The following is a 25,270-nucleotide window of genomic DNA, read 5'->3' as shown; positions in this document are numbered from 1 at the left end:
AGAAAATTAAGTAATGAGAATGAAAAACATAACAACAGAAGACTAAAATATTACAGGGGTACAATGCAGGAGTACCTACTAGTTGCAGAATTAGTCGGGGAAGGTTCTTTATGGAAAGCAATTGTTTGAAGCAGAGATCCGAAGGGCAAATAGAAGTTAGCCATGAGTGGAGGAAGGAAAGTATATTCTATATCAAGGGTATGAGCAAAGCCCAAAGAACAAAGTGCACAAAGAGGCTTATATGAATTGCCTACAATGACACTGGAGTTAACATGGGACCAAAGTGTTAGGACCACAACTCAGTACCACTTAAGATGAATGGTAAACAAAGAAATCAGCAGTCACAGGGGTGATAGTAAGAATCAAGATCTTGAAACAGAGCTTAATATGGCGGGCATGCAGTGCACTAAAATTCAAGATTCAGCCAAAAAGAAACACACTGTACCTTTGAACGAAATGTTGGATGAACAAAATAAACAGCCTTCAAATTCCTCTTGTATCTGATTTGAAATAAAAACAAGGGTCAGTATGTCATGTTATGGATAATGAACTCTTTGCTAGAATACAGAAATACAGGAAAAAAAATAAAAATAACTCTACTTATTGAATTTTAGGTAAAATGTCAAAAAATGATTCAGAGAACATTTCATTATTTAAAGTACCTGTTTTATATAAGATATTGTTACTCTTAGCCGTGACAGAGCCATCTACAGGTAGAACAAAGTAAAATCATACTTAAGAAATTTTTTATATATTGCACTAGAATCTCTGGGATCAGAGATTAACATACTCATGGGTCACTGGGTCAAATGAGATAATATTTATAAACATATTTTGATAAAAGTAACATAACACACCTTACTAACGGAAAGCATTGTTTTTGTTACTTTATATACAAAGATTGGTAATGATCCCAACCCTTTTTCAAGATGTTTAAAAGCAGGGAAAAGCTTACACAGGAACGTACTTAGATGCAAAATGTTAGAGTTAAGAAGGGCCTCCCCATATAAAAACATCTTATCTATTTTTGATAAAAAGCTATGTTATCTGTGAAATCTTTTCACAGAATATGAGCAATGTTTCCTTATTGATTAATGTTAGGAAAGAAAGAAGCTATTTCCCCTCTTTATAATTTGCAAAAATAACTAACTTGACGTCAACAACATCGTAGAGTTTCTTCAGGAAGTCAGAGTCCAGGTGATTGTATTCGCTGGTCAGTGTGTGAAAATATACTAATACATATTCCTTCACAGCAATGTGATCCATTACATGGATAAAATATAAGAGAGCCTAGGAAAAAGAGAAGTAAAAGTAAGATCATCTTGCACAGTGGTCTATTTCACAGAACCAAGAGCAAGGCAAAATCCAGAAGATTAGTCTAATCCATGCCCTTGGCACTGCAGATGGACATCTCTAATTAGTATCAATTCTTTTTAAAAAAAGCGTCAAGAAAATGAACCATGCCAGTGTTTAGTAATTCTCTCTCTCTCTCTCTCTCTTTTTTTAATTCTCAGAAATGCTACAGTAGGATCCCTTTTGGCCTTGTAAGTGGTGGAGAAGAACATCCAGTCTTAAATAACTCTTCATATATTCTTAAGAGTTCTTCGGTCAATTGCCTGGTTTTCCCTCTCTACGATACCAATATCAATATCATTACAAGTACAATTTGTAGACTTCTGATCTCTCTTGAGGTTTCTGCTTGAACTCAATGAAAATTTTGGCAGCTGCTACTGGGATACAGACTTATGGCTCTCATGCAACCAAGAATTAGTACACAAATATATTATGAGTGATGCCTCCCTCTCATGGCTCACTTTGAGGACTATTTTTCTTGGCATTTTTAATGTTGATCTGAATGAGGAAAATGAGAACAGGTTTAGTCAGTAGATGGTAATGGGCTGGGCAGTATTTCTAACACTCCGAAAGACTCAAAATTTATGATGATCTGGGTCACATTAGAGAAACAGTAGAGAAATATTCTATTACAAGAAGGATGAAATTTAAGAGAAACATTAAACACAAAGCAGAGATACAATATGGGCAGGGCCAGGGTGACCCAGTAGTATAGCTATAAATGACGACATAGAGGAAGCTAAGAGTTACCAACTGAAAGATTATTATCAAACAGGCAATTTCCCAATTCTCCTTAGGAGAGTCCTTGGCATTAACATGAGTGGACCGAGATGGATTAGCATCCAATGTTATCAGAACTGACAGGGGAGGGCACTAAGAAAACACACTATCTTTCCAGTTTGCTGGTTCGGACCAGGATTATGTTATATGATACATCATGAATATCCAGAACACCAAGCAAGTGCACACCACAATCAAATGCAGAGATTTATGCTTTTATTGGTATCAATCAAATGATAATGATAAGAATGAATGTCATATTGATTGTTGATAACACAAAACAAATGACTACAAGTAGAGATTTACTAATGGTATCATTTATATCAGTTGAGTTTTTCCTCTGTGTATTTTTACTATTATTTCTGCTTCTACTGGATTGTTTCTGGTCCTCTTTCTATCCATTCTCTACCCCAGGGCAATTAAAATACTCATTTTCAGTATTAAGTTCCCCATCTTTAACTTCAAATTTTTTCATTATAAGGAGGTAGAGCCACTTGACAAAAAAAAAAAAAAAAAAAAATGTAGAAAACAAATTCTCCCTAAAACCATGAAATCCATTTTGAAATATTTACATTTTGAGTTTTTATCTTTATGCTTAAAACAAGTTAAGGTCAGTGTATAGGCAATTTAATGTATCACTTTTTCTCCTACTGATACTATGTTATAAATATTTCTCTACAGTACTTGCCTTTAAAACCATAATTTTGAAGGGTCATATAACATTCCACTTGTGGGTACATCGTAGTTACATATTGGGAATTTAAGTTACAATTCTGTGCTACAAATGAGCCTGTTGTAACATGCCAACTCCAATGCATCTATATTGTACCCAAACACCAGGACCAGGAGCCTAAAAGCTTAGCCAGAAGCAATTACAACTGTTTTATCTTAAAAATGGATGTGATTTTTACATTTTTAAGTACATAATTTGTTACTATAGTTAGGAATGATTTATTAGTGTTTTTCCTCTCTTACAGTAAGTTTCTAGTAAAACTGATGTTCTAAGATTTACAGATTTATTTTGCAGATTCAATGGTCCCTTGACCAAGTATTCCAACTTGGGCAGTTTCAGGGTCGGTAGTTACTTCCATACTTCAGATTATTTCCTTAGTACAAATTCTCAGGAATAGAATTCCTGGGTGAACAGATGTGACCACTTTTATCATTTTATTTCATCTTTGATGACAATGATTATTATTTAAAAGTTCTGGCTAAGTTTTGAAGATGAAAAAAGGTATCTCATCCTGATTCACTTTTGTTTTTGTTTTTTTTTGGATTATTAATCACTTTAATTTAAAAAAAAATTATTTTTAGATTTTATTTATTTATTCATGAAAGACACACACAGAGAGAGAGGCAGAGACACAGGCAGAGAGAAAAGCAGGACCCACGGAGGGACCCGACGAGGGACTCGATCCCGGGTCCCCAGGATCATGCCCTGGGTCGAAGGCAGCGCTAAACCGCTGAGCCACCCGGGCTGCCCACTAATCATTTTTAAAAGCGGAATTATTTTCTTATTTTTATTTGCCATTAATACCATTTTTTTTTAATGAATCAGCTATTTCTGTCCTTTGCCTCCAGATGAAGGAATCATGGATTTATGCTATACTCCATCTCTGACTTCTCTTCAGATAGATACTCAAGAGTTAATTTTTCTTTTTTCAAGAAAAGCAGTATTTGATTGTTAGTACAACTATAATCCAGAGTGATTCCAACCCAAAACTTGCGACTTGCGTCATACCCGAAACAGAGCAGCTGCATTTTTGGAGATCACATTATGGCATTCCAGAATTTTTGTTTCTCCTACAGAATAAAACCAAACCCCTAACCTACTGAAATGGTACGTGCCAAAATACAGAGCCAGGGCCGCTCCTCGGCCCAGGTTCACACAATTATGCCCCATCTCATATTCTAAGTCCTGATTCCAAATTCATATCCTACTAACTGTAAAAATCAACATTATGTGTAAAACAGAGCCTTTTTATGGCTTACCTTGTCCATGTCTATTAACGTGACAGGAATGTTTCTTCCAACTACCACCATCACTGTACGACCACAGTTATCAACACCTGTGAACAGGAAATGTGATCAGTACCCAGAGACTTCATTCCAAGATTGGACTCTAATATCATAAAAATATTCTACACAGATATAAAAGACTGAAAATCAGGACTTACTTTTTAAAAAAAATTTCATCTTTAGATTATCTTTCACTGTGGAAAACAATACTTTTTTTTTTTTTAAACTTCATGAGGTTTTGATGACTTGCCTTACTTTTAAGATAAGGCTTCTTACAGGTTTTAAATAAGGGACAGCCAAAGGTAAGGCTGCAGGGAAAGACCTTTTTATAAATAGTTTCTTGTTTAAGTTCACTACAACTTTTAATAACATTAGTGATCCAGGAAAAACTAATTGGAAATTAACAAGTACTAGCTGAAAAAGAAATCTAATGGAAAAAGAGAACTTTCCATCTAATGGAAATCTGAGAACTTTCTATCATATATTTATATATATTTATATATATTTCTATCATATATTTATATAAGGTATGAATTTTGAATAGCAGGTGGATGGTATTTTTAAAAGTAGAAAAAAATGTTAAAAGGTAAGAAAAAGGACATAAAGAAGAAATAAAGTTGGCCAATGTAGAATTGCAAGATGAAAATGTCTAGGTTGAGATATTATTTTTATGATCTTGATAATGAGCAAAACTATCCCCATTAGTATAAAAACAATTTTTTTTTTCAGATAAAACATACAAAATCAGAGAAAAAGTTTCTAACAGTGTGTTAGGGAAGGTCCTTAATTAGTAAAAGAAAAAGTTACTCACCTGTTTGGTATAAGGCTTTTAGAGAAGCAATATCAGATAGATCCTCAGATCTTGCTTGACATAACCAGCGATTATAACTATAGAAATAAAGGACATGATTATTATAATAACTCATTGTAAGTTAAATTTACAAACGGAATCTGTTTCTATCTTTCCCAAAAGAATGAGATTTTATTATAATGTGCGAGGACTTAAGGAGGTCATAGTATTATGCAGAATCTCTACTAATGTGTTACTGATAATAAACACAAACGAGAAACTGAGAAACTGAGAAAGGAAGGTGTTCACACTAAATGATTTAAAAAAATCTTTTATAATCAAGTGAAGACTACTCATATAAATAGCAAAGGTACCAATTACTCAAATTAACAGTTTTCAAATACTATTATCTTCCTTTACTAAAAAAACATGCAAACAGAGAAATCCTAAAGCAACAGCAGTTATTTAAAAGAGATGTTCACTCATTCAACAATTTGGTATTAAGAATCGTGCAGTAAACAGACACGGTCAGTGCCCTCAAGGAGTTTACTCTGCAGAAGAAAAACTGGTAAGCGTTGAACATGTGGGACCACAAAGGAACCAGGTAATTTTATGTAGGAAGTCCAGGCTTATTTAATGATTGGTTAATCAAACCAGGTGCACTGACAGCCCATATAGCAGATCCTAGGGAATGTAGCTCGGCTTTAGCTAAGAGGACGTTAAAATTGGAAGACATTAAAAGTCTCAAAGAGGGGAAACGACCTGTAAAACGTTGAGCTAATCTTAGTTATTAGAGCTGAATTTTGAAGTTGTATTCAGATCTCCAGATTTCTGAAAAGGTCAGTATTTTTTCTATTTCAGACCATTTTCTTAAAATTCAAAGGACAAAAAAAAAAGCTTTCAAGGCACTGAAATGCATGAAAAGCAACTCTGAAGCATCTAGGTCCCAGAGGGCAACATCCCATAACATGAGAAAAACTAAACCAGAAGCAGGAGACTTGGTTCTAATCCTATCACTTTCTGTGCATAAATAAAGCTGTTCCACTCTATGGACCCGTTTCCTTATCTGTAAAGTGGTGTTTATGTAGAATACTTTTCAGCTACAAAGTACAATCACAAAGCTAAGGATATTTAATAGGAAGCCTATTATATTTGAATTGTAATCAAGTGATACACTTGCTAGTATCAGAAATTGTTACTGCCTGTGAAAAAAACACTTGGTATCACTTAGTTCCATAGTTTTCCTTTTTAAATTTGGCAGCTTAGGGTGCCTGGGTGGCTCAGTCTTTTAAAAGTCTAACTCTTGATTTGATTTCAGCTCAGATCATGACCTCAGGGTTGTGAGATCGAGCCCAATGTGCTGGGCATGGAGCCTGCTTAAGATTCTCTCTCTCCCTTGCCCTCTGTCCCTTCCCCACTTCTCTCTCTTTAAAAAAAAAAAAAAAAAAAAAAAAGGAAACTTGCCCACCTATGTAAATTGAAAAGTCAAAGACAAAATAGCTTTAAATTTTGGTTGAAGACACAATTTGCAAGTCAAGAAAAGACCTATCTTTATAGTAGGCTTCCATACTTTTCTATATATAATGTTCCTTTTCTATATATAATGTTCCACATTTTTACACAGTCACTTCTTTGGTTATTCACACTAAATCCCCAATGATACTGTTTTCTGTCTTCTGATTAAGTCATCTTCACAATAAGACTGAACAGACTATCTTAAGTGTCTTATGAGCAACACAAGTCCTAGCACAAATCATGTAACAGGAATTCAGTAAATGTCTATTAATTTCTATATTCCACTCTTGTATTCATTAACTCATTTTTCAAGGATATATTGTGTACATGCAAGTGCCCGCATCACAGCAGGGACTCAAATCTTTAATGAAATAATAAACATGAGTATTATTCAAGATATTTTGGGAGGCATCTGAGAATGATAAAAAGTCCTTGGATTCAAAGAGTTTGAGGTTGAACATATGAGATGGACACATGTTATAAAGAATGAACTCTGTAGTAAGAACGAAACAAGCAATCCAACAGAGGTCTAAATATTCTATCGATATGCTGAGAGGAGGGCTGGCAGGGGAGGGTGGGGAGAGCAGAGTGAGAGGGTGTGGAGGCAAGGTCCAGACATGTAGAACTAACTGCTCCCCCTTCTTTGCACCATGAAGTATAGTACATGGCTTCACCCACTTATTGCCAGTGTTCATTTATACTGTTAGACTACAAGATAGGGAATCCGTCTTATTTGCCTCTATATGTCCAGGCAATCTCTAGGGTAACTCCTGATGCTGAGTAACAACGTGTTCAATGAACTCTGAAAAAAAAATTTCAACTGGAATTTAGGTGCACAAAATAGAATTAACCTTGGTTCAAAATACTCATCACTGGTACACACGTGGTTCTCTTTTAAAAACGTTATCTAGGGAAGCCTGGGTGCTCAGTCAGTTAGCATCTGACTTGATTTCTGCTCAGTTGATCTCAGGATCATGAGATCAAGTCCTGTGTTAGGCTCTGCCCTGAGTGGGGAGTTTGCTTGAGATTCTCTCCCTCCCTCTGCCCCTCTCCCTGCTCTTAGGCACTTGCTGTCTCTCTCTCTCTAAAATAAATAAATCTACAAAATGTTTAAAAAGCTGGTTATCTAATTAGTTATTTTTAGTGAAGTAATAAGCACTCTGAAACCTATTGTCCCCAATAAAAGCTAGCACCCTCACAATAGTCTACATCTAATCATGTGGTCATTCCCCTTCAATTCTAGCCCCCGCCCCTATAACCAGTCTCTGGAATCACCCATCCATCATTTTCTTGCTTTCCTTTTTATATCCTTTTGGTTCATCTGATATATTCCAAAAAAACTTTCTGGAAAAAGCTTATAATGCTATGTGTATGTAATCTTTTGGGTCTTACTTGTTGGGACTTACTAGACAGCTAAGATTCATCTATATAATTGGGTGGCGATGTTGTTCATTCACTATGACGACTATACAATGTATTTGTATCATATGAAAACTATAGTTTTTTTCATCCACTCCCCTACTGGTGAACACTTAGACTGTTCCCAGGTTTTTGCTCCTGTGAACAGTGCTACGATCAACTTATTTTACATTTCCTGGTATAGGAGTGCATGATTTCTCTTGGGTAGATACAAAGGAGTTGAAGTGCTAGGTTATAGGTATATTTAGTTTTAGAAGATAAGACCAGATCCTTTTTCCAAAGTATTGTACCCATTCTACAAGCAATGATTATGAGACCCTGTGAACCCATGTCCTCCTCAACAGCTGGCATTAGCAGATGTCTTAATTCTTGCCAATTGGGTCTCTGGTCACTAATGATGCTGAGATCCTGTTCACGTTTACTGTGTGTGTTTCCCTCTTCTGTGAGATGCTTGTTCATGTTGTTTGTTTTCTACAGGGCTATTTCTTCTTTTCTTGCTTACTTGTAGGAATTCTTTGTCTATTCTTGATAGCAATCATTTCTCAGTTATGTTTACTGTGAATACTCCCATTCTATAATCTGATTTTCACTTTCTTTAAGATTCATTGCCCCACTTGCCAAAGTTCTCAATTTTAATATAGTCGAAGCTATTTTTTCTTTTATAGCCACTGCTTTTTATATTTTAAGAAACCTGTCCTTTCTCCAAGGTATAAAAGATACTAGCCTACTTCTTCCATGAGTTTTAATTAAAAAAAAAAAAATTAACTCCTTAATCTATCTAAAATTGACCATAGTCCATGGTGTGAACTCTGAAATAGTATCAACTCTAAAATGTTTTTAACTTTAATCTATGATTAACAACTTGATATCCTAGAATAGATTTTGGTTGGCAAAAGCAACATCCATATGAACATGTTCATGGGGAGGTTTATAGCTTGCATGAGATTCTTAAAGGCTTAATGATTTAAAAAAGATTTATTGTCACTGCTGAGACAGTGGTGCTGCTCCAGTTTCTAAGTATTAAGATAAATTCCAGGGCACAACTCAGGACTGCTATCTTCATCTGGTTTCTTCTTTTTTTCTTATTAAAAGTCTCCTCCATTCCACTATGGATCATGTAAATCTGATTTGATTATCTAGTTAATTTTCTTTTCTTTTAAAAAAGTATTTGGGAGGAGGAAATAAAAGCAAAAAATGTTAGTTTTATCTCCTCAGCCAATAGAGAAACAATGCTTTATTTCCCTCATCTATTCAAAAAATATTTTTAAATTTCCATTCTATCTGTTATAAACTGCATCTCATTTTTTGCTGTAGTTTTTGCATTTTATTTCAAAAATGCTATGCAATCTTTTATCCCAATCCAACAATCAAAACAAAAGATAAAAAAGGAAAACTCAATTCAAAATAGATTCTTATTTTCTTAGAGATTACTCCAAATAAACAGATTTCTAAAACTTACTGGGTAAACTACAATAATCACAGGTAAACAGTCACACAAAATATGGCAAAATGGCAGGAAAGGTGGCCACTATAGTGCTCTGAAGGCAGAAATACTGAGTAGACAGTCTCTTAACAGACTGTAAGCAACTAAGGGTGGGTGCTGTCCTCACAAAGCTAACAAAACACAATTTCTTCCAGTTAATCAGTTACCATCCACATGCATAACCTCAGGTTGAATGATGAAGAAAATTTACTCTAAAAACTCTTAAAAGACTAATGACTAACCTATTTGTGTATGACCAATAGCCTGGGTTTTGGAATCAACACAAGCTTTTCCTGGCCTGGGCAACTGCCCCACACTAGATTTAGTTAGGACCGTTGTTATATACTTACTGTATCCTGTAATTTAAAATAAATTATTCATTTAATAATTAGTTTACCATTTCTCTCCTCTGCAAGACCCTAGGCTCCATGAGGGCTGGGGTTGTATCTGTCTTGCATGTCACTTTATTATGTTTTCATCATGACACTTGGTATGTTAGTAAGGGCTCAATAAATACTTAATAATGAATGAGATAAAGTTTTTATTGTGGCAAATGACTTATGCGTTGTAGGCAATTGGGTCTTAAGCTGACCAAGGAACACTAATGAAAAAGTTACTGTAAAATAATTTTAAGAGTTTTAAAAGCTCTATGAAAAAGAATATTGCTTCCTAATTTTTGTAAGTAAGCCAACTTCTTCCTTATGATATACCAAATTAATGTCAGAGTTGGATAGAAGACCTAGAAATATAAAGAATTAGACAACATGCCTAATTTTTTCAGATGAATTACCACACAGAGATAATGGTGTGGCAAGGCAATGCCACAAGAGCAATGATCGGACCCTATATAGCCGATCCACGGGACCTTTAGTTTTGTTACTGATGGAAGAATTGAAAGTTTTCAAAAAGATGTTGCTAGCTAAAGAGCTACTTCTTCAGAGATAAAAATTATCCTTTGCTCAACCTGATCAACTAACATAATTAACAGAAATCAGACTCATTATGTGTAAATAAAGCCTTATTTAGAAAAAGTAAGAGAAACAAATTTTAAAAAGCCACAACCCGCAATCTTAAACATTCAGCACAAGGCAGAGTATGCAAATAGACGACTCATAGCTCAGTTATGTCATAAACTCCTAAACAAGTAGTCATCAGTTCTCAAATTTTCTGGTCTCAGGACCCTTTTATGTTTATCTCAGTTATACCTACCATATTAGAAATAAAAACAGAAATATTAAAGATAATTTGTAAATGTAAAAACAACAAAAAGCTCTATATGAACATCAATAACTTTTATGACAAAAAATGTGTCTTTAACATTGTTGCAAATCTCTTTAAATTTTGCTGGATTCTCACATTTGTTTCTGCATTTCATCTACTGCAATGCTACATAGTAAGTAGCCTCTGGAAAACTCCACCAAACACTCTGAGAATGGGAAGGAAAAGGGTAAATATGTCTGAGTAGGATTATAAAACTAGTTTTGGTCTCATAGGCTCCCCAAAAGGGTCTCTGGTTCCTTGACCACACTTCTGAGCTGCTATTATTCTGAAGTATTCTGCAGCATAGCTATCAGACACAACTTCACCTTTAATCATCACAGGCACTGGACACTTATATGGGAAATCTGAAAACCTTTTGATTTAGATATAACTTACCACTCAAGAGAACTATGTGACAGAGGCACCTAGCCTGTTTCTTAGTTCAGGCTTTGGGAGCTATAGGCTGTGCTCTTCTGTAAGTTGGCCAGCTATGTGTTGACTATATGTACACAAAGTCTGACCATTGTTCAGAACACACCCCTGAAGGCAATGTGGCTCACTCATGAATTTCAAAACAGAGGGGCTACCTTATTTAACCCTGTATATTTCAGTATCTAGAATATTATCTTGTACAGAGTAAATATCCAATGTTTCCTGAACTGAATGGAAACCATCAACTGTGTACAAATATGAATCTCAAGATCAATAAGACCAGTAAGAAGGACAGTGCTTTCCATGCTGCATTCATATTCCTTCCTAGAACCTAAACCTTTGCTGAGGACTCCTTTCCAGAAAGGAGTGAATAGATTTATTCTAATACTGGCTTGAACTAGTTATCCTTAAAGAAAGAGCCAAAGACAAACAAATCTCCAGTCCAAACACAAACTTCAAAATTTCCAGATTATCTATAGCACTCATGGAGAAATGAAAAAGGTATGAGGGGTATGTGTATGTGTAAGAGAAAGAAGTAAAAGAGAATAGGTTGACTGCTTTGAGAAAAGGGGTAACAGTGAGGTTCTTTGTATATGAATATAAAAAAATCTCTAGTCCTTTGCCAACTTGTCTAATGCTGGTTTGTGAAGTGGGCTGAAGAAGGTAGTAGAGAAGGGAGATGTGCCACAATAGCCACTTTGAAGGCTCTTTCTCAGTGAGTTGTACCTCTGGGTACCCAGTCTAGGGGATCATATACCCCCTGTAAAGTAAAGAAGATAGAACAAATCAGTAATTTGGAGCACAAAATAATCACCTAAGAAACTTCAGAAGGAAGATTTCTGAGCCCTTTCCTCAGAGGTGGGAAATTTGGTGTGGGGCATACACATTTTTAGCAAGTAGCCCTGGTGATTCTAATGCCTAGAGACTGTACTCCACTTCAGGAAACTGTATCAGACGATTACCAAAATTCCTTTCAACTATAAGGTACTGGTGAGAGACCATAGACCAGTGGTTCTTAAAGTGTGGTCCATAGTCTGACACTTTTTCAGGGGGTTTGCAAGGTCAAAACTGTTTCTGACAGTTTCACAATCATACTGAAACATCAGTTTCCTTTTTCACTGTGTTGACATTTGCACCAAGCAACTGTTAAGTAGATTACTGGTGCCTTAAAATGAATCAAGGTGGAGGCACCAGATTGTACGAACAGCCATTGTGTTCTTCATTGCCAAAATTCTCACAGAGGAAAAAAAATAAAGAATAAGAAAAAAAGCCAGTTTAATTTAAGAATGTCTTCGATGAGGAGGTAAAAATTATTAATTAAATCAACCCTTGGGAACACATCTTTTTAATATTAACGTATCATAAAATGGGAAGAACACATAAAGCACTTCTGCATACCAAAGTATGAGGTTGTCTTGAAGAAAGGCACTGTAGGACTTGTAAGCTAAACTTGCTGCTTTTTTTCACGGAACACTGTTCAAATAACTACTGGCAGACAAACTGTGGTTACTCAACATGAGTATTTGGCAGATGTGTCCTCAAAAATGAATAAAGTGATCCTGTCATTTCAAGAAAAATCAATGGTATTTCTTGTCTGTGATAAAACTTGAGCTTTAAAAAATATATATTATTTTGAAAAATTTGTAACCATTATCAGAAGCTTACAGTTCCTAATACTTAAGACTTTTCTGATGAGATCAGTGTCAATATTAACAAACACAATTTTTTTATATTGTATAATGAAATATATCAATATTTAGGAAATCTGAATAATTCAGTGAATCATTATTTTCCAAAAGACAATGCATCATGTTATAAATTCATGCTGTAATTCCTATTATAAAATTCATTCAAAGAGCAGGACTGAACAACACATTTTAATATAACAGAATATAAAAATTCATGGATATGCTTTGAGATTCCATATTACAACTAAACTTCAAGAAATTACCATTTACCAAGTTGTATTATAATATCAAAGAATATCATAAGTTATTTGGAAGGGCTATTAACATACTCTTCCTCTTTCTAATTATATATCTGAATGAGGTTAGATTTTCTCTATATAGTTCACCCAAGACAACTTACTGCAACAATTTGAATGCTGATATAAGAATCCAGCCGTCTTTTATTAAGGCATACATTTAAACCTTTTCAAAAAGGTAAAACCGTGCCATTTCTTCTAATTTTCAAAAAAAAAACCATGATGGTCTATTTTTAAATAAACTAATACATAATTTCTCATACGATAAATACTAACAGGTACAAACCATGTAAACCAAAGCTCTCTGGAGTCCTCAACAATTTTTAAGAGTGCAAAGGCAACCTGAGACCAAATCATTTAAGAACCACTGCCTTTGACTAAAAAAAGGTAACCAGATCTAGCAGTGCACGAATCACAATGTGAAAAAGTATACAGATGCAAAGTCCAGTCATGTGAGGGAGAGGCCCCTCACTGTATTTAAAGAAAAATGTTTGCCAAATGATTCTTACACATGTTAAGTCTAGAAACCACTGAAGCTATCATTTGATTGTGACTGCCTTTGGAAAAACTGTTCATTGGTGCCCCCTCGTGGCAAATTTGCTGTTGTTTCTAAAAATAAAATCAGAATAAAATGAAAACCAGAAACTCACCCACCCAGAAACAACATTCTAATTCTATAAGGGACTCCAGAGGTCATCTAAGTCCACTTCCAGTTTATAGTTGGAAACTTAAAACAATCACACATCATTGCAATATACTGTGACAAATACTATGCTATACTTTGGTTAAGTACAGGATATGAAGAAAAAAAAAAAAAAAAAGAGGAAGAGGCATCTATTCCAGACTTCTCTTCTGTCTATTCTGGCTTATCTCCAGGGAGATACCTTTCTAGAGGCAATCACTTTTAAGCTGAAACCCAGAGAATGGGCAGGAATTAAAGGATGAGGGTATTCCAGTCAAAAGGGATGGCAAGTAACAAAGCTAAAAGGCAAAATATACCATAATTTGCTCAGTACCGAGGAAAACAGCAGTGACCGATTTTAAGAGCTTGGTAAGTACTAGGTGCTTACAACAATCCTATGAGATGGTAATCTCTCAACCAACACTGTAAGGTAATGCTGATATGAACTGTTTAGAGTTTATAATTTTTCTTTCCTTTAGACGTTTCTGAAAAGCAGCTAGCTTTCCAAGGACTGTTAATCCTTAGAAAAGCTTACCCAAAAGTACATAAGCTGCTTTCCTTTATGCTTTAAAAAGGACTTATTCAGTACTGCTTTAGAAAACACCGTAAGATCCCTAGGAATAAACCTAACCAAAGAGGCAAAGGATTTGTACTCCAAAGACTATAGAACACTCATGAAAGAAATTGAGGAAGACACAAAGAAATGAAAAAATATTCCACGCTCATGGGTTGGAAGAACAAATACTATTAAAATGTCTACACTACCTTGAGCAATCTATACATTCAATGCTATCCCTACCAAAATACCAACAATTTTTTTTCACAGAGCTGGAACAAATAATCCTAAAATTTGTATGGAACCAGAAGAGAACCTGAATAGCCAAAGGAATGTTGAAAAAGAAAACCAAAGTTCGTAGCATCACAATTCTGGACTTCAAGCTATATTACAAAGCTGTAGTCATCAAGACAGCTTTGGTACTGGTAAAAAAACAGACACATAGATCAATGGAAGAGAACAAAGAACCCAGAAATGGGCCCTCAACTCTATGGTCAACTAATCTTCAACAAAGCAGGAATGAATATCCAATGGAAAAAAGAGAATTTCTTTAATAAATGGTGCTGGGAAAATGGACAGCCACGTGCAGAAGAATGAAACTGGCCCATTTTCTTACACTTACACAAAAATAGACACAAAATGTCTGAAAGACCTAAATGTGAGATAGGAACCCATCAAAATCCCAGAGAACACAAGCAGCAACCTTTGTGACCTCAGCCACAGCAACTTCTTGTTAGACACATCTCCAAAGGCAAAGGAAACAAAGGCAAAAATGAACTATTATTGGGACTTCATGAAGAACTTTTGCACAGCAAAGGAAACTGTTGACAAAACCAAAAGGCAACTGACAAAACAGGAGAAGATATTTGCAAATGTCTTATCAGATAAAGAGCTAGTATCCAAGACCTATAAAAAATTTACCAAACTCAACATCCAAAGAATAAATAATACAATTAAGAACTGGGCACAAGATATGAACAGACATTTTTCCAAAGAAGACATACAGATGGCCAACAGACACATGAAAAAATGTTTCCTATCACTCGGCATCAGAGAAATTCAAATCAAAACCACAATGAGATACCACCTCACACCAGTCAGAATGGCTAAAATTAAAAAGTCAGGAAACAATAATTGTTGGTGATGATGTGGAGAAAGGGGAACTCTCTTGCACTATTGGTGGGAATGCCAGCTTGTACAGCCTCTCCAGAAAGCAGTATGGAGGTTCCTGAAGAAGTTGAAAATAGAGCTACCCTTCAACTCAGCAACTGCACTATCAGGCATCTACCCCAAAGATACAAATGTAGTGATCTGAGGGAGCATCTGCACCCCAGTGTTTATAGCAGGAATGTCCACAAAAGCTAAACTATGGAAAGGGCTGAGATGTCCACTGATGGATGAATGGATAAAGAAGATGTGGTATGTACATATATACAATGGAATATTACTCAGCCATCAGAAAGGATGAAATCTTACCATTTACATCCACATGGATGAACTGGAGGGTATTATGCTGAGCAAAATAGGTCAATCAGAGAAAGATAATTACCATATGATCTCATTCATGTAGAATTTAAAAAACAAGACAGAGGATCATAGAGAAAGGGAGGGAAAAATAAAACAAGATGAAATCAGGGAGACAAACCATAAGAGACTCTTAATCCTAGGGAAAAAAATTGAGGGTCGCTGAAGGGGGTCAGGGGATGGAGTAACTGGGTGATGGACATTAAGGAGGGCACATGATATAATGAGCACTAGGTGTTATATAAGACTGATGAATCACTAACCTCTACCTCCGAAACTAATAATACATTATTTTAATTAATTGAATTTAAATTTAAAAAAATGAAAACACTTGAAAGAAATGGAATGGCTAAAAAAAAGAGAAAAAAAAAAAAAAGAGATGGAATGGCTTTATAAGGTCCTTGGGATAAATCAGGGAGAAATAAAGTACTTTTAAATTTAACAAAACTGTAGATTATGCTTTAATTACCAATATAGTAAAGTAAAAACTTCATAACTCTGCCTTTCCCTTTTCCTATTCCCACGTTAGAATGAAATTTCACCCAGAGGCACTACACTTACAGCAGGAAGAGTAGGAGCTCTGAAGTCGGATATGCACCTGAACACTGGCTTCACCACATATTAATGTGACCACTGATAAACTAACTCTGAATTTCTGTATCTACATAATGGGGACAATATTTCCCACTACATTGTCATGAAGAACAGATGAGAATATGTTATATGCAGATCATTTAGTCCATGCAGGCTCCTTGCTGATTTCTCATGTCCCTCTGTGTCTATCAGTCCAAAGGGATTGCCTTACTTTCTTTGATGCTGCTTCTGCAAGGCCGCCTCTGATAACTGTCCCTGAAGGATCAGTCTTCTTTGCTTGTCAATATCTCCTTCCATTCGAGCAAAAGCGTGAGAGCCGATGAAAGAGAGGTCAACTCCCAAGCCTTCAGCCTCCTCTTCTTGGTTGTCTGTAACAAAAATACTATCAACAGAGAGTGTATGATAAAATCTGACAGTAAATGCTACAGACTGTGAATGTTGCAACAGGGATGACTATGACGTCATAAAAAAACTGGGGTTGAGGGTATTTTTTTGAAACTCAAACTGAAATCAGATTTCGGCATCTGAAGAATTGAAATAATGCAAGAAACCACTTGTCCCTGTGTAACAGAAGTTTTAGGAATTCACAAAATCAAATCATGGGGACTTGAGTGTAACCTTAAGAAGGAAGAACAGAAGGTAATGATAAACAAAAAGATAGAATCGTATGTAGGTTTAAAGAAAAGAGAAATACAAAGAACGAATGTTTCGAGTCATTTATCCAGAACTGTTTTAAGGAGGGCGCACATGATAAACTGACACAAACACTTGAGTCCTTTTGTCAGATAACTCGCAATGGCAGCTTGCTTGCCCAATATTGCAGGATAGGATCCACGTTCACTAAGATATGTTTTAATTCTAATTTAGCATCCTGGTTTTCTACACTGGTCATGCCTATATAATCATCTGACTCATAAGTGTTCTGGTTTTCACTACAAATTAATAAATCAACTTTCTAATGTATCCAGACAATCATTTTGTGTTTGGCTAGAAGTCAGCACTTTGGGAATGGGTCATCTATCTCTTAGTGTGTTCCCCTACTGCCTTACTAGCTTTGTTCAAAAAACTTTTTTTTTTTTTTTTTTAAAGAAAGAAAAGAAAAATGTCTTGGACCATGGGGAGCTTCCCAAAGCAATGCCACTACTTGAAGCCCAGCCATGTGGGCCATCCAGCTGGGACTTCCTCACATCTACTTCGCTGCTCCTTAATCTGTGACAGGCTAATGGCTGAGAAATCTGCTTTTATGAAAAACAAGAAACAAAAAACAAAAACCCCATAAACAAATCAGGTAAAGCTGATTTTACATCTATTTGAACAGACTGAACATCCTAATTGAAAATATTTATGAATAATACTAGGACTTCCATCTATGAGGTAATCAAGCACTCTTAGAAAATGGTAGACACAAGGAACCCTTTGGCTAATGGGTTAGCCTAATCTCCTGCCTAGCATTATGATCTCAAATTGGGTTTGCAATTATTACTCCTTGTCATACAAAATGCATTTACACATTTAGGAAAAACTATATTCTACATTGGTGGTCACAATCATGAAAATTTCCAAATAACTCTGGGGATACCCTAAAGTACATGGGTAGCCCTCCAGCAAAACTTCGTTCAGATATTTCCTGATGGTACACCACTTCCAATTCCCTCCACTTGATTTAAGGCTATGTACTGGTGATAAAAAGGAGATGAACAACCTTCTACAGATTTTGATGCCTGTTTAAAAGTGTTCACAGTAGGAATCTCATAGTAATTCCTGAGATGCTGAATTTTCACATTCAGTTCTGAAGCTTCTGAGGCATGTCTCCACACAAGGGAGTTACGACCTTAATCATGTACACATGAAGATCAATATAAGCTGTCATACAGCACAGATTCAGATTCAGAAGGGCTCCCATCCTACCATGTTCTACCATTGCTTCAATCTACATGAGTATATAACCTAAAGAAACAAAACAAATGGTAATGGCATTCCTGTTTTAGTATTTAATGTTAGGTCTCGCTTTTGGAGGATATTGTTAAAGCTGCTGAAAATTTTAGATGATTATGTACTTGATTACTGTCTCAAATAGGGTCCCGCATACAACTATAAACTTCATGAGGGTGTAAAAGTTGTTATATCTACTTCTGGATCTCTACTGTCTAACAGACTTAATGTTTGTGTGTGTGTGTGTGTGTGTGTGTGTGTGTGTGTAAATATATGTATTTTAACTTAAAGAGTAAATTTTAACAAGAATAAGCCTCTAAAAACATCTAAGTTGGTCTTGAACTCAATGTCACACCCATAGAGAGCTCCCCAAAGGTAGAATGAACTTTCTCCTTCTTGGTAGTGTTTTATCAGTCCCTGGTAAAAGAGGGAAATTAAGAAAAGCAGAACTCACCCTCCGGGGCACCAGGTTTTTCACTAATTCTAATCTGTCGCTCAGGTACCACAGGCTCCCCTTCCGCATTTCCGATATCTGCAGGTAGGTATGGCAATGATCGACATTCCTCCTTTAATGACCTTGGGAAGTACAGAGGTAGCAGCTTTTGGTAAGTAGCCTGTGTCAGAAAAGCAAGACATTCTGTAAAAAATAATGAAGCAATGAAGCAGGCATCAGCAGAGCTTTAGTGCTATTCTAGACACTGTGAAGACAGCCTCTGTCAAAAATAAAAACCTTACCGCTTCTAAGCTCAACTAGATGTTGTCTAGGGCCCTCAAGCAGTTTTTATGTTCAGGGTCAGGATATTGTTAGGTAGTCAATAAAGTTAAATGTGACCTCCATCCTGGCAATTTCAGGTCACTGAAACTGCCACTCATGTCATATTGTCATTTACCCCTCCCTTGGAATATCTTATTTTTTATGATTTCATGTTTATCACCTCCCATAGGAAGCATTTCTTAACCCTGTGCAGGGTTGAATTATGTGTTCCTATCCATTCTATACCTTCATTAATGCACTTATCACAATTATCATAACTTATCTGAATTGTCTGCCCTCACCAACAGCCAATGGATTCCTTGAGGACAATGACCCTGACCTGTTCACTGGTGTATTCCCAGAATCTAGTGTGATAAGCCTGGATGCCAGACACTGAATAAAGGATCATTGAATGGATAGGTAAACCAGGTAAAACAAGAAGAGACAGCAGACAAGCAAATATGCCTCATTTTTGCAATTTTTTTTAAAAGATTTTATTTATTTATTCATGAGGGAACAGAGAGAGAGAGAGAGACAGAGACAGAGAGAGAGAGAAGCAGAGACACAGGCAGAGGGAGAAGCAGGCCCCATTCAGGGAGCCCGATGTGGGACTCGATCCTGGGACTCCAGGATCATGTCCTGAGCTGAAGTCAGGCACTTTAACTGCTCAGCCACCCAGGTGTCCCCATTTTCGTAATTTCCAAAGTATTTATATATCATGTATATAGTTATTGATACCATACGTGGATATTTCACACGTGTTAACTCATTCATCACTAAACTCCTGTGATGTAAGTATTATTAATACTCCTATTTTATCAAAGCACAGAGGGGTTAAATAACTTGCCCAAGGCCACAAAACTGCAAAATAATACAAGCTGAACTGGATAGAGCACACTATAACTAAATAAAACTTAATGAAAGTTAAAAAAACAAAAACAAAACTAGTTTTCTAAAATGGCTCTAAGTTAAGCTGAAATACATTAAACCTAACTATACACAACAAAACAAACAAAACATAAACCTCACAACTTAATCAATGCTAGTCACCAGGTGCCTCAAGGAGTTTTAAGAACAAATACAGGGAGCACAGCAGAACTCTACGTTGTAAGATTTCACAAAAAGAAAATGGTTCAGCAGTAAAAACATGATCAAAATGCTCCTTTTTGACTTGTTTTTAGACTTTGAGTTCTTTTCAACAAAGGATGGTAAGCCCCACTGCCAAAAAACATACACAGATTCCTAGGATATGCTACTGGCAATTCAGTAAATAGATAATGATGAGACAAAGATAAATAAGTAAAAATAAGATTTAAACAATGCAACATCATTAGCAAAATACCTCTTCAAGTTCAGACACAGCAAATACTACTTTTTCAATGGTCTCCCCATGAATTTCTAGGAATCTCCTGACAGTGCCTAAGGAAAAGAATAGAAAAACTTATTCAATAAATAAGAAATGACTTGTGTGAAGAAAATTCAAACTCTTCAAAGTTTTATTTTTACCATGGATCACTCTTCATTTCAGTCAGGTCTCTGCTCAATGACACCTTATCAATGAAGCCTGCCCAGATCACCATATTTAAAAATCCTTCTCTGATTTGCTTTCCTCTAGAGCAAATATTATAGAAAAAATTTGTGGAGTTTCTTGCTTATTTTGTATCTTCTCTGCCCTCCCTGCCCCATCTGCTAGAGCAAAAATACCTCAACAGCACAAGAGTTTTATTTTACTTACTACTTTATTGCCAGCATCTAAAATAGTGCCTGGCCATAGGAGATGCTGATTCCAGACAATTCTTCTTTATCCAATTTATTTTTATTCCCTAGGGCCTCCTTCTCTCTGACTATTCATTTACTTACAGTATTCAGTGACCTACTCAGGATTGTATCCCTGTCAAAATCCCATTGACCAAAGGTGAATTATTTTTTTCTTAATTCCTATGTTATTCTGATTCTTCTCTATCAATTTCCTATCAATGAAACCTAATGGCCTTTTTTCAGTCCTTATCTCATTAGAAGATTGTCTAGCTTTAGTTTATATGTCCATTTAAAAATGTTGTCTTCCATGGTTCTGTCCTCCACAATTATTTTCTTGTTATATATATATATATATATATATATATAGACAGACAGATATAGTCTCTATTTAGCTCACCAATTTGCTGGCTTAGCATCAATGTAAATACTGATATTCTCAAATCTTTATATTCTGTTTTCCAAATAGAAGAGCTGAGTTCCCTCCTGCCTATTGGGTATATCCGCCCAGATAACCCAGAGACCTCAAACTCCACAGGTCTGAAACTGACCTCCATCCTTCTCCCTCAAAATCTGTTCCTTTACCTATATTCTTTATTTTACCAGATAGCAACATCGAATCATTTATCCAAGCTCAAATCTGAAAATTTTAACACTCCTTTCACCTCTTCCTTTATTCTGCATCATGTCCTTTAAAATTCTATTGCTATTTCTAACACCCATTCCTCTTGTAGCTGTTCTCAGGATCTTAATACTCATGAAGCCTTTAGCAATAAGCTCTTTTCTTGTTTCTCTCTTTTCTAGGTCTATATATTCACTGTTGCCTGATTTATCTTCCTTCCCTTGTCACCCTCCTTACTAAATAATTCTGAGGCTCTGCACTGCTTGTAAGTTAGGATCTAAGTCCCCAGCACGGTTTGCCACACTTGGACCCTAACTGGCCATCCCTCCAACCCTATCCTTTAGAGTTCTATTTCCCATTAGTCCTCCCACAGACCTTATGCTTTTGGCAAATTGGCTTCTTTGCTGTACTCAGAACATTCCATTTAACTTCCATGCTATTCTGTCTCTGTTTGCATGGTTACCTTTGACTAGAATACCATTCATTCACCATGACCTTTTATTAGTTAACTCCTAGTCATTTTTCAAGACCCATTCCAAGGCCATCTAGTACACAGAACTCCATGACCCCACCTTGTGCTCCTCCTATAACCTGAAGGACCTCCATTTGTGAATTTCTCATTGCATTTTATAGCTAGACCATGAGCTCTCTGAAGGCCAAGTATATCTAACATTAATATTACCAGAACCTAGCACATTTTAAGAATATAGCAAGCAATCATTCAAAAATAACTAGCAGCTGAATTAACATTTTATGGGTCTAATTATCTACATATTGCCTGCCTTGTTTACTACTGTATCTGGAGAATCTAACTGAGCAGATCCATTTGTTGAAGGACCAAGCTAAGCTATTCATAATTCTCCCTCTGTTAGATGACAAATTTACTTTTCATTTTTTTCTCTATTCTGTTTTAACAATTTTTAAAAAATGAATTTTCAAAAAGGGATTTTCTTTATTTTGACACTACGGTTTGTGGTTTTTTTAGAAGGTTTTATTTAGAGAGAGCAAGCGAGAGAGAGCGTGAGGATGAGTAGGGGGAAGAACAGAGGGAGAGGGACTCAGTGCAGAGCCCACATCAGGGCTGCATCCGACAACCCAGAGATGATGACTTGAGCCAAAATCAAGAGTCAGAAGCTTAAGTGACTGAACCATCCAGGTGCCCTGACACCAAGTTTTAATTAATGTTCACACATAATGGTTTCCCAGCATACAACTGTAGGATTTCCACTGGAGAACAAAATACAATGCCTGATAGTAACCAAACTGAATTCTCTCAATGGAATTCATGAAGAAAGGTAACTGCAAAAAGGAGAAAAGAAAGAGTGGTGTCATGGCTATAAGGTTTTAGTACGAACTGCCAATTCAAATGGTTTCTTTCAGAGTTTCATCTGGAAAAACAGCTTCATTTTTTTTCTCACCACTGTATCCTCTTCTATATAGTACAGGGCCTTGCACACAATCACTCAAAATTTTGCTGAATGAATAAATAACTTAATAAATTTATTTCAATCCAGAGGTTTCTTTAGGCTCCTAATGGAGAACTGAACTGTACATGAACCAATAAAAAAAAAAAAAAAAAGACAGTCTTGATACATCTATCAAGAGGATATTACTTAGGTTTTTTTTTTTTTTAAGACTTTATTTATTCATGAGAGACACAGAGACAGAGAGAGAAAGAGAAAGAGAGAGAGGCAGAGACTCAGAGGGAGAAGCAGGCTCCATGCAGGGAGCCAGATGTGGAACTCGATCCCAGGACTTCAGGACCATGCCCTGGGCCAAAGGCAGGCACTAAACTGCTGAACCACCCAAGGGATCCCCTATTACTTAGGTTTCAAATGAAGTAAGTTTTGGTAATAGTGTAATAAGTAGGAAACAAATTATTAAATTTGTTCTTGGCCCATATATGCTGCAAAAGTATATAAGCCACTGATTTCCCAAATGCTCAGAAAGTATGTGAGCAAAGGCCAGAACTGTTTGTGTGCGCATACTTTTTTAATGAGATGGTACAGTTTTGCTATTAGATTTAAGATGTAGTAAGTCAAACAAGTCTTATAAAATTTAAGTTGACTTGTCCATCTTTAAGTTTTCCATTTCCTTTGTGCTAATCAAATTCTTAGAAATTGCTTCATCACAGTCTCTTAGACCCATCTTCATCTGTTCCTATTACAATTATTGCTTAAAGTTGACACCTCTATGGTAGTATATCAAGTCATTTAGCTGGGGCCACAAAGTTGGTGAGACTGGTAGAATAGAGATCAAAAACCAGTCTTCTTGACTCCTTTTTTAGAGTCTTTTCTATAAAATGTTGCTGCCTCTTTAAATTCTAACCTGTATGATTAATAAGAAATAGTGACATAAAAAAAGACTTAGCTCAAGTTATGGGGTGATGAGGTAAGGATGAAGGAATCAGAGAATGTCAAGACCTGCCAAGAGCATTGCCAGAAAGAATTATATAAAGGCAGAACTTTGTTTTGGTAAGGCACCATTCAGAATACATGCAGAGTAGTGGTAACAGTAGTTTCCCACTGAAGTAGTTCTAACTCAATGTTATGTATATAATTAAATTATCTAGTATAACAGAAAGGTTACTAGACTTGGGAGGCAGGAGTCTGCATAACCATGAGAACATGATAAACTTCTGAGCCTCTTTATTGGTAAAATGAACACCTAAAACACACGGCTACTGAAGAAACAAAATGGAACTTCTTTATCTCCTTTTAAAATATGTATTTCTTAAGCAAGTTCCACATGTAAAGTATTCTTGGCATATGGAAGCACTGGAAATGCAAAGATGAAAAGATTTCTGCTCAAGAAGCTCAGTCTAATATATATAAAGCATAACTACAAAATATATAAATTTACTATAAAATCCTTGAGCAGTAAGATCTTATATCTTAAAAATAGCTAATTATTAAATAAGATTATTTATGCCCTCACCCTAAATTCTAGGCTATATAATAATAATCTTAACATTTGAATATCTTTGTAATTTTTTGATGGATGTAAGACTTTTAACTCCTCCTCTTTAAATTCTAGAGATAGAAAGGGGCTTTAAAGATCATCTGGTGTAGTTTTCCTCCTTAATGAGGAATATCTTCAATAGATGGTCATTTAGTTTTTGCATGAACATTCCTAGTGACAAGAAATTCACTTAAAATACCTTTCCATTAGAGAGAGTACTACCTAAAGTGGAACCAACTGTCCCACTTGTGACATAGTCCCAAGACCTGCCTTCTACCATTCCAAGTCTTATCTACAATCCTTATAAGAATTTATCAACTTCCTGGGGATCCCTGGGTGGCGCAGCGGTTTAGCGCCTGCCTTTGGCCCAGGGCGCGATCCTGGAGACCTGGGATCGAATCCCACATCGGGCTCCCGGTGCATGGAGCCTGCTTCTCCCTCTGCCTGTGTCTCTGCCTCTCTCTCTCTCTCTCTGTGACTATCATACATAAATAAAAAAAATAATAATAAAAATTTAGAAAAGAATTTATCAACTTCCTGAAATTGCTGCAAACTCCCTCTGTATGTATATTCTTCAGAGAAAGGGTCCACAGCTTTCTTCCATCAAATGCTCAATGTAGTTTGTGATGGCTCCCAAAACAGTTCAGAACCACTGTTCTAAACAGGCAGCACAGAATAAGTTCACAATGCGAATCCTTCAAATATTTGAAGATGAGCATCATATATGCTAAAAGCTTAGGAGAAGTACCACTAATGTTTCAAACTGTTTGCTCTCCAGTTTGTCAGTGTCTCATAAGATAGGACACCCAGTACTATATACAAATGTCTAGATGTGGTCTGAACTTGCATATAATA

General features: G+C 36.0%; 1 protein-coding gene across 3 annotated transcripts in view; it reads right to left on the bottom strand.

Moving 5' to 3' along the window:
- GDAP2 (ganglioside induced differentiation associated protein 2) overlaps positions 1-25,270 on the bottom strand; it is a 59,623-nt gene that overhangs the window by 13,364 nt on the left and 20,989 nt on the right. For all 3 annotated transcript variants that reach the window (XM_025994650.2, XM_025994651.2, XM_072766780.1), the window contains exons 6-12: positions 20,420-20,496; positions 18,778-18,937; positions 16,603-16,759; positions 4,964-5,040; positions 4,126-4,202; positions 1,151-1,290; positions 446-500 (exon numbers count right to left, since the gene is read on the bottom strand). In XM_025994650.2, coding sequence (XP_025850435.1) covers positions 446-500; positions 1,151-1,290; positions 4,126-4,202; positions 4,964-5,040; positions 16,603-16,759; positions 18,778-18,937; positions 20,420-20,496 — 743 coding nt within the window. The remainder of the gene's footprint in view (positions 1-445; positions 501-1,150; positions 1,291-4,125; positions 4,203-4,963; positions 5,041-16,602; positions 16,760-18,777; positions 18,938-20,419; positions 20,497-25,270) is intronic.

The sequence above is a fragment of the Vulpes vulpes genome, chromosome 8, assembly GCF_048418805.1.
Source record: "Vulpes vulpes isolate BD-2025 chromosome 8, VulVul3, whole genome shotgun sequence".
In the NCBI taxonomy this organism is placed as follows: Eukaryota; Metazoa; Chordata; class Mammalia; order Carnivora; family Canidae; genus Vulpes; species Vulpes vulpes.
The sequence above is the reverse complement of the archived record's forward strand: the minus strand, read 5'-3'. Positions and strand labels throughout refer to the sequence as shown.